Source organism: Borostomias antarcticus (genome assembly GCF_949987555.1).
Source record: "Borostomias antarcticus genome assembly, chromosome: 22".
Classification (NCBI taxonomy): domain Eukaryota; kingdom Metazoa; phylum Chordata; class Actinopteri; order Stomiiformes; family Stomiidae; genus Borostomias; species Borostomias antarcticus.
The window spans coordinates 13,631,423-13,647,850 of record NC_140255.1 but is presented as its reverse complement, the minus strand read 5'-3'; the positions used below and the strand labels follow the sequence as shown (position 1 = coordinate 13,647,850).

Genomic DNA, 16,428 nt, shown 5'->3' with positions numbered 1-16,428 from the left:
TATACTTTCATGTCAGGCTTATATTTCAGTCTGGCTCTCAGACAATTGGAATTCCAAAGTCATGATGATGACTTTGAGATACTGATGGCATTTATAAGTGGACCATAGAAAATAAGATAAACACAGGTGGAATACTCCAGAAATATAAGTCTATCATGTTATACTTAACAACGGAATCTCACAGCTAATGGTGTAGCTCAATGAGAGGAAATGTCTGCATGCCTTAGTGAGTGGGGGGCTTTTGATTATAGGGCCTAATCGTGGTTAATCCACCGATCTCATGCAAGGCCTGGGCATTACGTGTGTCCTGTGGAAGCTGACATTGGAGAGGAGGCCTATTTCTGCCACTGTGGGGAAGCCTGTGCCGCAAATGTCACCCTGCATTCTCCTCAGGATCTATTCTGATCTCTTCAAACACTAGAGACTCTCAAATTAAATTAAAACAACATGCACATGATTCTTGGCAGTCTTAGGCCTAAGTTGAGAGTCAGAAGTGCACTATTGCAGACTATCGGTCTGGCAGGTGAATGATCTCACTGATGTGGTCTACCCTTGTTGTGGAGACGAAACATTTATTGGACATTTGTGGTGAATCAAAGAACAGCAAATAAGAGAGTGCATGTGAAGAGATGTATTATTCAAAGAACAGTCAGACTACACCTCTTTGCTCTTGTTTCTCACACTTTTCTACAGTTCCACTAGGTTGTTATTGTATTCATCTCCAGTCAGGGACGTCAACACTCCACTGTCTTCTACTACTCAGCAAGCTAATGGGCCAAATAGATAAGGAATCAAATGTTAGATATTTCCTTGCCTGCATTTGCCTGCTCTACTGTAAGTGTTTGTACTGCCTCAACAGTAGCCTACCTTTCCAGTGCTTTTGGCTCACAGCTTGTCAAAAAATACACAAATTGGCTCATTGAAAAAGATAACCTTTAATGCAACAGATGGTAAAATTTCAGTGTCATTTGATGGACAACTGTAAACAAACACTGGTATAAATAGAGTGGTATGGTCAGCTGAACGTAGACTACCTTGGGGGGATCACTCCCGCACCTTGAAGACATCTACTCCAAAAGATGCAAGACCAAGGCCAACAGGAGAGACCTGAGAGACCCCAGCCAACCAGGCAACGGACTGTGAAAAGATACTGAGCACACAGGGCGAGCACGGAGAGACTTAGGAAGAGTTTCTTTCTGAAAGCCATCCGGATCCTGAATGACAATAACATAGTTATTAAATCAGGATTAAAAGAAAACTACCCAAGATGAAACTGTGTATCATAAAACCCGTGGCATCTTGGGTAGTTTTCTTTCAATTCTGATTTAATCCTGATTTAAGCCATTTTTGAGACTTTAGAATACTTTTATTTTGAAATGGCATATCAGAATCTCGTGACACTCCACGAGTCTGACTGTGAGCAGGTCTCCTACAACTGTGTAGCATAGAACCCGTGGCATCTTGGGTAGTTTCCTTTTAATTCTGATTTAAACAGTTTTTGATACTTTAGAAGGCTTTTATTTTGAAATGCCACATCAGAATCTCGTGACACTCCACGAGTCCGATTTTGAGGAGGTCTCCTACCACTGTGTAGCATAGAACCCGTGGCATCTTGGGTAGTTTCCTTTTAATTCTGATTTAATCCTGATTTAAACAGTTTTTGATACTTTAGAAGGCTTTTATTTTGAAATGCCACATCAGAATCTCGTGAAACTCCAGGAGTCAGACCGGGAGGGGGTCTACTACCACTGTGTGGTATAGAACCCGTGACATTTTGGGTAGTTTTCTTTCAATCTTGATTCAATCCCGATATGAACCGTTTTTTAAGGTGGACCGGATAATTCCAAACGGGTTATGAGAAACGGGTTCTAACGTCCAGTCAGAGGCACCTCAGTAGGCAGCATATTTGTAAATATTCGATTGGAACTTGACTTGATGCCTCCCTACCTCCGAATGCTGCCTATTCAGCCGTTTGGGACACAGCCTCGCTCACTTTTCAATAATTCGCGACACTCAAGCTTTTGGTGGTAAAACAAAAGAGTATTGTTAAGTAACCTGCCATACAACAGTAAAGTAGGATTCTGCGCAGTGCGCTGGTAGGACGTTCGTGAATGCACTGACAGCAGTGAACATGTAGCCCAACATTCTCCGGGGTTGACAAATGTGGATTGTAACAAAGTATCTAGCTCTATCTAACCGAAGCAGGAAAACGTTTGAATGGTCCTCCCAATTGTAGCCTAGCCTACTCAAAAAGAAGGCAAATATATCAAGACCGGTCTGGCAGGGGTCCAACATGTTATGAGATTGACTAGTTTGGTTGTCTCTTGTCGTAAATACTTCTTTACCAAGTGGATTCAAAGAGGAATTTTGTCCAATGAACATAATATGACAGGTATGGAGTGCTGTTCCCGATCCCAACCACTGTTTACGTTTGGAGTTATTGCTGATATTCAGTACGCCGATATTGACGACGGCTTAAATTTCAAACAAACAAGGAAACGCTATTACAGAAGCAGTCTCCGGCTGCTGCGCAATGCCCAGGAGAGCTGGACTTCGATACCTGTCAAACCTGATTTCATCCTTCAGCTCGGGGACATTATTGATGGCTTCAACAAGAAGTATGACGCGTCAGACCGAGCTTTGGAAACTGTCATGAAAGAGTTTGACTCCAGTCCGGTGGATGTTCATCACGTGTGGGGCAACCATGAGTTTTATAATTTCCGCAGGGAGACCCTCCTACGTTCGACGCTGAACAGTATAAGGACTGCTTGTGAAGGGCGGCCCCAGACTGGAGATATCTACGCCTACCATTTCAGTCCAGCCCCCAGGTTCCGATTTGTTCTCCTGGATGCTTACGATGTCAGCGTGCTAGGGAGAGAGGAGACAAGTGTGCAATATCAGCAGGCAATGGTACTTTTGAAGGAGCACAATAGTAACGAAGACCTAAACCATCCACCAGGTAAACTAGATAGAGTGTGTGGTGGTGTGTGTGTGTGTGTGTGTGTGTGTGTGTGTGTGTGTGTGTGTGTGTGTGTGTGTGTGTGTGTGTGTGTGTGTGTGTGTGGGGGGGGGGTGATAGGCAACTGCATTTGGTAAATGGGCTTCACTTATAGCACTTTTATCCAAAGCGCTTTACAATGAATGACCTTCACCCATTCACACACACGAATGAGGAAGGGCCAGGATTCGAACCGCCGACCCTTCAATCATTGGACGACCCTGCTCTACCTCCTGAGCTACAGCTGCCCCTTGATAGTGTTGTTCCCTTCCTGCAGCATCGGCGGGCCTGGAGCAGAGGTTTGTGAAGTTCAATGGAGGATTCAGTCAGGAGCAGCTGGATTGGCTGGAAGGAGTCCTGACACAGGCTGATGGAAACATGGAGAAGGTCACTGTCCTCAGTAAGTGGATTCATCATTCATTCATCATCTCCTTATTAAAATATGTTATTACATAGTCCTGACAGTTGATGCAAGCTCATGACTTAAACCTTTGCTATGTGGAAGGATTTCACTATATTTGCGTTGTTTTTGTTGATTTCCCAGGTCACCTCCCTGTGCACCCCAGCTCTACTGACCCCATCTGCCTGGCCTGGAACTACGATGAGTTGCTGTCCATACTACAGTCTCACAAGAGTGTGGTGTGCTTCATAGCAGGCCATGACCATGAGGGTGGATACCACAGAGACTCAGACTCCGGAGTGCACTACATCACTTTGGAGGGGGTCATCGAGACCCCCCCTGAGAGCAATGCTTTTGGCACCGTCTCAGTTTACCAGGATAGGATGCTCTTGAAAGGGAATGGGAGGGTCTCTGATAGAGAACTACTGTTCCCATGAAGCACTAGGGACAGAGTCACGGACAGAGTCATGTGAATGTGAATTTTCATATAGGCCTCCTGTATGATGAAATACATAAGATGCCTTAAATACCTCAAATAATATGTACCATGTTGTAGCCTACTGTGTTGACATACTGAAACCCAAAGTTATTTATAGAATAGGCCTAAAGGTAATTCATCTATGATTTTAGTTTAAGAAGGACTTTTATGTGGAGACTCATTTTATGTGATTTTAGATATCCTTCGAATGCTTGATTATGAAAGTCAGGTACCCTATAAGCACTGTAATTAATGTTTTAAACTTCAGTAAACCTTTATTCAAATGTGCTGTTTCTTGTCAAAAATTATTCGACCAAAGGAAGATCGCATCTGAGTGTAGTTTATCCTACAGCCCCTCTCCCTCGCTCCCTCCCCCCGGTACACTCTCTGGTCTCTTCCGTGACTCAGGGCGTTTATAGACGTGGCCGTGAGGTGCAACTGCGCTTTGCTGGCGCAGTGTCCCGTTTGGGGCGAGAGAGAGAGCGAAGTTTGCTCTGCATTGCAGCCTGAGCGCTGCTGCTGGAATCGAACACAACAATGGCGACTCCCAGTCCCAACAGCAACTCAACCTCCAGCAGCAACAGCAATTTAGTAGGATCCACATCGCACCACCATCACCCGCAGCCACAACATTTGACAACCGTCAGCAGCATGCAAGGTTAGAGAAGACTGCTTTAATGTCGTTTTTTTATACTGAGACTGAGCTGCCTCAATATATGACTCACTGGGAGTAACGTTAATAGCATTAGCAATCCTTACCTTGAAACAGCTATCAAGCTAGCAGTGATGCAGTATCCTGAGCTGATCTATCGGCCTGTTATGTTACAATTATATCAGTGGCTTCATTGCCTTGTTACTGTAAGAAGTCTTGGACAGCTGACGCGAATGACACATACTGAAATAGTTACATTGTAGCGATGATACGGTCATTGAATTCCCATCAATCGATGTTTTAGCCTTAGCTGCTGCATGCACCGCAAGGCCTACCAGATTGAAAACTAATGTTTTTTTCTTGACAAACTGTTCCCAGGCATTGCTTTATAGTTTGTTCGTAACAAAACCCCGGTATTTAGCTTATCTTACTGTTTATTTGGTGTTGCTGAAAGAAAGTCATATCGGTCATATAATTAGATTGGCATAAGCATATCATGCTAGACTGTGTTGGCAGGCCATGCCCACGGTCATATCAGATTTGGGTTGTATATATAATATATTTGTCCTAAATGTCTAGCATCCAATGTGTTATTTAAACCTTGCAGAGACCAACACGTGCTGGAGATGTCAAAATGAAACAGGTATTCACACTTATTATTTAAAGGCTATTGTGTTGTCTGTGTATGCTGTGTACACTGTGGGGACACACGTGTAAACAGCCGTCACCTGTTTCTACAGTACGTGCTCTTTTGTTTTTGATCTCCTCAATCATTTTCCCACTTTGTGTTTCGTGTGTTTTATTAATTTTGAAATGCTCCATTTCACTTGATTCAATAATGTAATATTGTGATATTGTTCTAAAGGGCTGTATAGGTCTGAGTTTCATCGTTGTATTATTCCAGTTGTATTGTCCCATGTCCGGTGGGACAATGTTGGCTTATAGCCACTGACAAACTGAAAGTCAAATTTTCTCTAAAATCTATATAGAGCACCAGATTATAGTTAGGCCTACCAGTGGTTTGTACACCCATGGCACCAGATGATAGCTGTGAGTCTGTCCATCATATTAGCTGTGCTTCTTCCTCTTCAAAGGCACTCAGGTGCAAACCTTAGCTGAAGATTACTGGTGTATATAGCATTTTAAAAATGATACACAACTCAATCAAAATACTTTATTGGAAACCTCTCCCGAAGTACAGAAAAGCCAAAAGGAAAATGTAGTAAAATGTTTTTTCTTTATCTCAGGGTTTCAGATAAGCCTGTCTGGAGTGCCCCAAAGTAAGCATTAGTACTCTCACATAGTGCACACCCACCTTTTCTCTCTGTGGGTGCGTCCTGATAGTCTATTATGACTTCCTCTCCTTGTTTCCTCTCCCCCATCCTACAAACTCAATTCAATGAGCAGGAGAATAGCAAATTCCTGTTGGTGATCACTCCTATTGCCTGTGATTGAGGGAGACGATACGGGGAAAGGAGGCCACTGTACACTATGGAGATGCACCCTGTGTGGTGCTTTGGTAGAGGGGGAGTCTGTCCACTGCTCACGGCTGTTCACTAATACAAGGTGGAATCGAGGATTCCAAGGGATCTTTTCACCGGGGTGTATACTGTAAAGGTTAGGGGGCTGTTGCACCTCTTATTTGGGCCTAATGTTGAAGGTGACTTGACACTATCATTTTGTTTTCACCTTAGTTTTTGTGTTATTGTTAGTTTGTAATACCAAAGGAGTAAAATTATGTTTGATTGAACATTGCGTAAACAGCTAATTTATATGTTCTTTCTGAAGAAACACTGGCACACATTGTGAAGTGGTGGTGTCAAATCTCTTTGGCATGTTGAGAAGTCTGTACAGGGATTCCCAATATCAGTTTTCATCCTCCCCTCAGTGTACTGTATGTGCATGCTAACAATCAGTGTACAGTTGTCCTGTGGATGTTATGATGATGGTTTAGTCACGAGCTCAGAAATTACGTGATGTTCTTCTTCCACTTCTTGGACATTGGGAAACCCTGCACTTTTTTGGCACTTTGCTTGAGATTAAAATGCATTTTGGGCTTCATTTGAACTTTACGCTCAAGTGACTTTGATCATTGTGAGATTAAATCTGCCTGAAAGAAAAATGATGTAGAAACAAAGAAAGAAAGAAAAATGATCTACAGCATCTACAGCACCTAGCATGTTGTCAGACCAGTCTCAGTGCCTACTCTCTCTATAGTACATCCTGTACTGTACTAGAGTATGCTTTGTTCAGGCTTATAGAAAGGGTGTTTGATTTTAAAGGTTAAAATAGTATGCCATGAACAGTAAGTGTGGTAGAAGTTAACTGGCAAGTTCTCAAGGTAAGAAGCCTAACTCAACACATATTGAGAAAGAAGACATTATCCATTTTAACCCACTGTGATGTGTTACATCCCCTCACAGATTTTCATGCTCTCCCAGACACAAATTTAGCATCCCATTGCTGTTTGTGCTCTCACACTGACACATGCGTGTGTTGGGAACATGCGTGATCTCTCCTCGCCCTGCCAGGTAAACGCAAAGCCCTGAAGCTGAACTTCGCCAACCCCCCAGTGAAGCCCGCCACCAGGCTCCCCCTCCACCCGCCCGCCCCCTCCTTCCAGAACCCACACATGTAAGTTCTACAACAACACGACAAGACTTCCCTGCCAGTCCGGTTTCTGGTTCCGAACCGCAACCATTCTCGTCTGTTGTTTACTCCACATATGGCTTACTTGGCCTGGGCTACTGATCTCGGATTTCAGGCGCCTGATTGGGTTATTGCCCCTTGAGATGAACAACTTTTCTTCTTTTTTTCTTTACTATCTCCACGCTGTTCTGTTCTGTATAGAAGGGGATGGATGGAAGCGAAATGAGCGAAGCTATCCCCTGAAATGTTTCGGAATCCCGAGAGGCTCAGGGCTTGCTGATTAATAATGAAACACCGCCTCATTAATGTATAATGTATGCTCCTCGTTCCATTCCTAAAGGTCTCTTCTCTCCCACCTCCCCCCACTTCCCCTCGATCATCTTCCCCTTTCTTCTTTTCCCTCCCTCCCCTCCTCCTCCCCTACAGAGAGCGTCTGCGGACGCACAGTATCGAGTCCTCAGGGAAGCTGAAGATCGACGAGGAGCTCTGTGACTTCACGGCCGAGGACCTGAGGGACCTGGGGGAGATCGGCCGCGGGGCCTACGGCTCCGTCAACAAGATGGTGCACAAGCCCAGCGGCCAGATCATGGCGGTCAAGGTGACCATCTAGACACGCCGAGTCCGGGTGCCGGCCCGGCTGAGACTGTACACTGCACCACACCGCTAGTTTCCTCTGTGTGACTCTGGACATCACATTTGAGTTTTGATTTCCCCAAAATATTAGCGTATATGATCCAGTGTTTCCTCAAATTTCTGTCAGGGTTTATCCAGTCAACAAGAACAACAAGTGATCTTTTTTTTCTTCTTTTTTGGACAATTTGATACACAAAATGCCAAGTGTAAGTAAAACTGGTCACACTTTACAATAAGGGTCACAAAAACATCAGTTAACTGTTCACTAATGCTTATTTAGGGTTAGGTTAGGTTACTAATGTAAATTAATACCTTAGTTAAGGTTAGGGTTAGGGTTAGGTGAGTTAACCTTAGTTAACATAAATAACATTAGTAAATGGTTAATAGAGACATTAGTTAACTGTTACTTAATGCTTAATAATGCATTAACTAATGCTTATTAATGTACCCTTATTGTAAAGTGTTACCATAAAACTCTGAAAAACCTGTGTGTGTGTGTGTGTGTGTGTGTGTGTGTGTGTGTGTGTGTGTGTGTGTGTGTGTGTGTGTGCGCGTGTGTGTGCGTGTGTGTGTGTGCGTGTGTGTGTGTCCCAGAGGATTCGCTCCACGGTGGATGAGAAGGAGCAGAAGCAGCTGCTGATGGATCTAGACGTGGTGATGAGGAGTAGTGACTGTCTCTACATCGTCCAGTTCTACGGAGCTCTCTTTAGAGAGGTCGGGGACTAACTCTCAGGCTACTGGCTCTACTACCTAACTAGGGACCACCTCGCCTACTACCTCACCAGGAATCACCTCAGCTACTACCTCACTAGGAATCACCTCACCTACTACCTCACTAGGAATCACCTCACCTACTACCTCACTAGGAACCACCTCACCTACTACCTCACTAGGAACCACCTCATCTACTGTACTACCTCACTAGAAACCACCTCACCTACTGTACTACCTCACTAGGAACCACCTCACCTACTGTACTACCTCACTAGGAACCACCTCACCTACTACCTCACTAGGAACCACCTCACCTACTACCTCACTAGGAACCACCTCATCTACTGGCACTCATACCTCACTAGGAACCACCTCACCTACTGTACTACCTCACTAGGAACCACCTCACCTACTGTACTACCTCACTAGGAACCACCTCACCTACTGTACTACCTCACTAGGAACCACCTCACCTACTACCTCACTAGGAACCACCTCACCTACATCCTCACTAGGAACCACCTCATCTACTGGCACTCATACCTCACTAGGAACCACCACATCTACTGGCACTCATACCTCACTACAGACTACCACACCTACTACCTCACTAGGAACCACCTCACCTACTGGCACTCCTACATCACCTACTGGGCCTCCTGTTACCTGACAGCTTTATATACAGACTAGATTCCTCTAAATCTATATTTTATTATATTTTATTTTTACTAACCTGGAAAGATACTCATGACAAGATTAGTTATATTGACCCCAGCAAGGGGTGTGTAATGATCATTGATTCTCATTTATATCTATATAACTATGGAAAATATCTTGGAGATTTGGAAACATGTGTACTAACAATTACTGTATCTCTCTCTTTCTTGCAGGGCGACTGTTGGATATGTATGGAACTAATGTCTACCTCATTTGACAAATTCTACAAATATGTATATTGTGCATTAGATGATGTCATTCCAGAGGAAATATTAGGCAAAATAACATTAGCAGTGAGTGAAATCTTCCATATAATTTCATCTAAGCATACTGAATATCAGGTCAGCAATGTCAGAATGTCATCAATGGTTTTTATGTTTTGTTTTTAACAGACGGTTAAAGCACTGAACCACTTAAAAGAAAACTTGAAAATAATTCACAGAGGTAAGACAGAATGGCATTACATAAACATCAGTCTGAAAGTCTCTCCAAATTGTTGACAAATGCACTCACTCCAAATAGGTACTGTTTAGACATTTGACTTTGCAATGCATTTGTAATCTGCAGAAAGGTTTAACTTTGCGATGCCTTTCTGTCCCACCTCCAGACATCAAACCTTCCAACATTCTCATGGACCGCAGAGGAAACATCAAGCTGTGTGACTTTGGCATCAGCGGCCAGCTGGTGGACTCCATAGCCAAGACCAGAGATGCAGGCTGCCGTCCTTACATGGCGGTGAGGACTGCACATGAACCCTCCACTACCTGTTCCTTAGACACTGCTATCACAATCACAATCACAATTTGTTTATTGTCAGTTATTGCAGTTTTTCAGTGACAGACTTATATGAAGATTGTTGGCAATCACAAAAATACCCAAGCCAGTTGAGATGCATGACTATTGTTGCTGTACTCCGTTTATAAAATGGCCTCTAAAATTCATCATTAAACCATGAAAGTGTAGTTAACACTGTAGTGAGCGTTCCTGTTTGGTTTGTTTACAGCCGGAGAGGATAGACCCCAGTGCTTCCAGACAAGGTTATGACGTCCGGTCTGACGTGTGGAGTTTGGGAATCACCCTGGTAATGATTTAAACACTTCATAATCATTTCACTGACGTCACTTATTTGATGTCAAACACTTCATAATCATGCCTTTCACTAACATCACTTATTTGATGTCACCTCATTGTTGACTCCTGAAATTACATAGCCAGCAATGGCTAAAACACATTTCACCTTTTTATTGTGTTGACAATAATATGTTAGAAGCAGGATATCCCGGAATCACTGTCTATGATGTCATGTGAAATGATGCCGTCATGCCAAATAGTGTCCGGTTGCCAAAATGTGTCTGAGGTGAGGTAATCGGACTCCTGATGTTATACCGACGTGACGTGCTTGCGTGTGAAATCCCACGATTCCTGACATTCCTACTCAGATTCCTGACATTCCTACTTATTCCTACTCAGGAATGTAAGTAATGCTAGCACGTCACGTCGGTATAGCAAAGGGAGTCTGATTACGTCACCTGGACATATTTCGGTAACCGGACACTATATGGCATGACAATAGCCCAACATTATATTGCACTTTATGATGCATGTCTTTGTGAGAGTGCTTTGTTTATAAATCTTGATCCAAGGGCAAACGTCAAATAAGATGTCTGTCTAAAAGCCAGAGACCCTGTCTAAAAGCTGGAGACCCCGTCTAAAAGCTGGAGACCCTGTCTAAAAGCTGAAGACCCTGTCTAAAAGCTGGAGACCCTGTCTAAAAGCTGAATACCCTGTCTAAAAGCTGAAGACCCTGTCTAAAAGCTGGAGACCCTGTCTAAAAGCTGGAGACCCTGTCTAAAAGCTGGAGACCCTGTCTAAAAGCTGGAGACCCTGTCTAAAAGCTGGAGACCCTGTCTAAAAGCTGGAGACCCCATCTAAAAGCTGTCTGTATCTGTGTTCGCAGTATGAGCTGGCCACCGGCAGATTCCCCTACCCCAAGTGGAACAGTGTGTTTGACCAGCTGACCCAGGTGGTGAAGGGGGAGCCTCCCCAGCTCAACAACTCAGAGGAAAGGCAGTTCTCCCCCAAGTTCATCAACTTTGTCAACTTATGGTAAGAATACATATCTGGCTTGTGGCCAAGTCCAATTTTGAGGAAGTGCAATTGTGCAATAGCTACAACTCTGCCCTGTTTCTGCTGTGAACTTAAGTCTTCTGGCATGTTCATTATGTTTTTGCTCCCATCTGCTGGTAGATGCCAAGAAAGCAAGTGTGCCTTTTTAGACCTGTGTCTCTTTGTTTTGCTAATTGTTTCTTTTCTAATCTTCCTTTCCAGCCTTACAAAGGATGAGTCTAAAAGGCCAAAGTACAAGGAGCTTCTGGTGAGTTCATAATGTTTTTAGTGATGTTAAAAAGCTTATATTTATACATATTTCTATATAGAAATTACGAAACTTGAATCCTGTTGAATGCTGTACCTTTCAGCTACCCTGTATTGCTAAATTCATACAATGCCAATCTGAATGATTTTTATCAACCTGTCCTCAAGAAACACCCGTTCATCCTGATGTACGAGGAGCGCTTTGTGGACGTGGCCAGCTACGTGTGCCGCATCCTGGACCTCATCCCTGCCTCTCCTGTTTCACCCATGTATGTGGACTGATGGGAGTGGGGGGTGGGGGGGTTCACTTCACATCGTGACGCGCAATGGGGGAACACTTATCAACGCGACACATGACTCATGACATCCTAACCCTCAGATGCTGTTACTTGATATCACCTGTTTGTTGACGTGTTCCAAAGAACATAGGAACAACTCCAAATCTTCGCCCTGTGCAATAAGATTAAAAACACCCTTTATTCTCCTCACCTGTTCAATGTCAGTGAAACTTGATTATCTTCCATGTCCAGAGAGCAAAACTTGAAGGCATAACATTGGTTCAGTAAATACCTTCATGTCTTTTTATGTGAAAGAAAAATGAATAGAGTACATATACAGTATATATATATATATATTTACTTGAACTCAATGTACACAAAATACAGAACTTACCAAATAAAAAAAAAGTGATGCTCATGACATAATGAACAAAATAGTCATCTATTCGGACAGTACATTTGATTGTACATTGTGAACTGTATGTATGCATTTGTGTTCACCTTTACATTGTTGAGCCTGGCACGGATTTATTCAGACAGAATTGTCTAAACAAGGCACTCTATCACAAAGTGTGTTGTGGGCACTTTCACTCATTGTAAATGAATGGGTATGCATAAGTGTTCTATGAAAACTGACCGGTCGGAGGTGTAATGTGGCTTTATTTTTTAGCAATATGCAATTTATAGCTGTCTTGTCACAATATTGTTCGGATGCAATATTTCTCACCTCAGGATGAAATTTGCCTGGTGAACAACTTCCTGTAGGGTAATATGACTCCTGTCTGTAATTGTAAATGCATCATGTATATACAATCTACAATCTGCTGTCGTTAGCAGGTTACAGTATGTTCTGCAGTTGGGGCTCATTCCTATCAAGAGATGCAGCGCTTGATCAAGCAGTTACGCCGTGTTCACATAGGCTGCATGATTGCATTGCGTGTCACGTAAGACTCGAGTGGAAGTTCCGGCAGTCAAGCGCATGTTGGCTTGCAAGGTCTTCAGTCGTCTCGCAAGGTTTTGCAATGGCCAGCAACGAAAGCAACCGAAGTATTCTTCTTCTTCGGTTGTTCACAACTTCCGGTTTAATGAACGCATACATTTTTACTGCAAACGTTGGAAAAATCGAACTCATGCAGAACACAAAACACAATGCACTGGTTCTGCAACGCAATGATGCAGCGTCTCGCAAACCTTCCATTTGAAATGACTGGACTTCTGGTGTAATGTAATGCAATTATGCTGCCTGTGTGAACAAGGCATTAAGAGTCCATTGTTTGCAATGTAGTATAACTTGTAAAAGTGGCAAATATTACAGCCAGCAAATAAGTTATTTGTATCCACTGCCGTGTTAGACTCTCTGACAGACTGTCTAGGTGAATGAGCCTCACCTCTCACCTTTGCCTCAGCGGTCACATACATGGCACTGTACAGTTCCAGCTGCCCCTCCCTTCTGACCACACAGATTAGTATCGACTCGGCATGCTCTTCCGTGACTCAGCATGGCACTTCAGCTTGCACTGATGGAATATTTAGATTCCCCTCACCTAAACTCCTCACCACACCCTGGTGCGTCTCTGAAGTATCTGAAGTGGCATCTCTTCTCCTTCATTTCATCTGTAGGCGAATGTGAAAGACACGGGCTGCTCCCATTTCACCCACATGAAGGAGAAGAGTTGACTTTTTTTTCCGTCTTTCTACTTCTCAGAAAGCCACGTCGCGCTGGTCTGGTCACATGCGTCCGCTGTGTGGTGTAGTTCCGCAACACAAAACACAAGCTGGAGTTAGAGCTAGTTAACCAAACTGTCTTTGTGGTATTGATGATGGGCGTTCAGCATTAAGATGTCTTGATGTAAGGGAAGGGCAACCAATGTTGAAAATTGTCAGGTGCAGGGGATGTTCAGGGATGTGTGCAGAAATGTTGAATGCAACTGTGGTTTATTCAGGGCAGTGTTAACCCAATGTTAAGGTAGATGGGAGTACAGTTGAGCAGACATGATTCTCTGTTGTGTAGCGATGATGAGAATGCTGTCAGCGCTGCTCATTCAATTTCTATCTGTCTTCTAAAAACATTGGCACTACAAAGTGAAAGTTACGTTTTGAGGATGCTCCCTCATCTGTTGTACTCTGGAGGTTGTGGATGCAAGAAGCTAATATTGTCAGCTGGTGAATATACATTAATCTCTGGAGGAGGAGAACATGTTGTACAAATGGCAATTTATTAGAATGTTCATATTAGATTATAAGATCATATAAAGGGCAATGAGTATTATATTGTATCTTTATCAAGGGTTAAATGAAATAAAGTTCACATTGAGAAATCATCAGAAATGTGCTCCAATCATGTGTACAGTATGTGACACAGACGGGTTCCCACAGAGACTCAGTCGTTGTGTTTACATTTATTGCTCTCTCTTTTACAGTTCAGGTATACAGTGGTGTGGACACTATTACTGCCTTTTACATTGTAAAGCTATTCAGTGGCTAAGCAACAAATACGCTTTCTGTCAGGTGTTATTTGAATTAGAACAAAACAAAGAAAACTGACCAAAAAAAGGGCAATTGACTGCCACAAGAATGGTGATCAAGGGAGTGCCTGGAGAGAAAGGAGGGGAAAACGCTGGTATTTCTATTTCTGACAACCACAATATAATGAAAGCACACATTTGTGTAAGCGACCTACAGTGCAACTGGAAAAAAAATATTGTGCATCATGAAATACAGCTCAAATAGCCACTTAGGGAAGCTGTTTAACCTCTTTGGTCAAAATAAAGAGTTAGACAAAGAAATAATACTGAATGTAACCTGGTGCACAGAAGGCAGAGGTGGTACCTTTCACATACTGTAGCACAGGTAGTTTGAAACACTCCCCCATTTCACCACCAAATATCAACTGTCATGCAAACTATGTATGTGGCTTTTTACAATCATTGAAATCAACATGTGGAAGATAATTCAGTTAAACCACAACTTTTCTTAAGGTTATTTGGTGTCTTATAAATGGCACAAAATATATAAAACACTGGTAGTTAGAATACAAGTTAGTGCTGTATTCTGTGCAGTATTCACAGTAAGGATAGTCAAAACTCTGTATATATTACATTTTGATATTCACAAGTGCTGGTAAGAATGGATATTTCAACTGCAAAATGCAGTACTTCTCTTGTTCTCCGTGGAAAACTGGAAACATTGTTTTTTAGAAAATAACATGCTACTGTATGTACTGTAAAGTGTTGGTTCACTTTGAATCACATTTTAAAGAGGCATCTTTTTGTACCTTTCCTAAAAGGCTAGATCTAAACGGCAGCATTGGAGTTTTTAAGGCAAATCAAGAATCCCATTTTGTCAATAAGGAATGTCGTTATAAATATGTAAGAATGTATAAATATAAATGCAAAAATAAATAAACTATAAAAAAGTGATATTGTCCAATATATCAAGAATGGGTGAAATTTCAAAAGTCAAATAAAAAAAACATTTTTAGCAAAGTAGATTAAGTTCATGAATACTAGAGATGACATTTAGATCTATTATTTTCTTGCCACACTCCACTTCCACCTTGCTGTAACTAATACACAGTGATCTTAGAGTTACAGATCAAACATTTCTGACTGGATGGAAGGTTAAACACTGCCCACTGCGTTGCTTTCTTACAGTACATCACTTTTGTTTGATTGAACACTTATCTTGTTGTGAAGGGAAGAGGTTAGATAATACTCAGTTTGAAAGTTAAAAAATACATCAACTGATTGAACTCTCTTGTCGTGACTTTAAGGCACACACTTCAAGGTTGTTTCATACAATTAATAATCAATGTCTACCTTACTGCCTCCTAACTTAAACTGGTAAGACAAAGGGTTTTCACCAATAAAAAACATATTTAGTTTAATATTTTTACCTCTGTGTTACTATTCTGTGAATAAATATGCCAGATAAGTGTAAAGAAAAGCATACAAACACTTGAGCAGAATGGCACAGAAGACGGCTCCTTTACAAACATAATCTAGGCACAAGCTAAATGTGACAATGTGCACTACTATGCTAGAGGTGAAATGTGAGACTTTCTGTATTTACATGAAAAACATTAAACTACATGATACTTTGTTTTCTCCCAAACCAATGACAAATATGCAGACCTCAACCTGTCTCTGTCAGTAGAAATATGATATTTACATTTTGGCCATTCTACAGTATGTTATTCAATTCTGTTTGTAATTTGTTTTTTTGGTTTCCAGTAATACAAACTTAGACTCATGGACCAACATAATACATTGTTGAAATATGTGTTCAAGTCTGGATGGCATAACACTTAAAACTGCATAAACTACTTGCATAATGCTATAGATATTTTCTCATGCAAAGATTGTCGTCTGTAGCATTAATTAAAGAACATTCTTCATGGATTTATTCAGTCTTACTTCTTTGGTAGTTGTGCGCATCATTGTCTAAGAGGACAAAGATCATGTCAGTAAGCACCAGGTGAAACTAGGAAAGTGAAATCTAATGTAATGTACAGTATAATGGCGGAGCAGTCTGTGC

The 16,428-nt window shown here is 42.1% G+C and overlaps 2 protein-coding genes across 5 annotated transcripts; both read left to right on the top strand.

Moving 5' to 3' along the window:
• Positions 1-2,343: 2,343 nt before the first annotated feature.
• On the top strand, positions 2,344-3,835 carry adprm (ADP-ribose/CDP-alcohol diphosphatase, manganese-dependent; the record flags this gene model as incomplete). The annotated part of the gene is made up of 3 exons (XM_084456541.1): positions 2,344-2,959; positions 3,276-3,398; positions 3,543-3,835. The coding sequence occupies exons 1-3, from the start codon at positions 2,386-2,388 to the stop codon at positions 3,833-3,835; spliced, it is 990 nt and encodes a 329-aa protein (XP_084312667.1). The 5' UTR covers positions 2,344-2,385.
• Positions 3,836-4,401: 566 nt separating this feature from the next.
• Positions 4,402-15,171, top strand: map2k4b (mitogen-activated protein kinase kinase 4b; the record flags this gene model as incomplete). 4 transcript variants are annotated; one of them, XM_084455790.1, is made up of 14 exons in its annotated part: positions 4,402-4,534; positions 5,136-5,171; positions 5,776-5,808; positions 7,060-7,162; positions 7,604-7,775; positions 8,405-8,524; positions 9,415-9,534; positions 9,634-9,685; positions 9,849-9,976; positions 10,245-10,322; positions 11,199-11,347; positions 11,570-11,615; positions 11,783-11,883; positions 13,598-15,171. In XM_084455790.1, the coding sequence occupies exons 1-14, from the start codon at positions 4,414-4,416 to the stop codon at positions 13,644-13,646; spliced, it is 1,308 nt and encodes a 435-aa protein (XP_084311916.1). In that variant the 5' UTR covers positions 4,402-4,413. The 4 variants fall into 4 exon arrangements, with proteins under 4 accessions (XP_084311916.1, XP_084311917.1, XP_084311918.1 ...); XM_084455791.1 differs by lacking the exon at positions 5,776-5,808; XM_084455792.1 differs by lacking the exon at positions 13,598-15,171 and having other exon boundaries at positions 11,783-11,896.
• Positions 15,172-16,428: the final 1,257 nt, after the last annotated feature.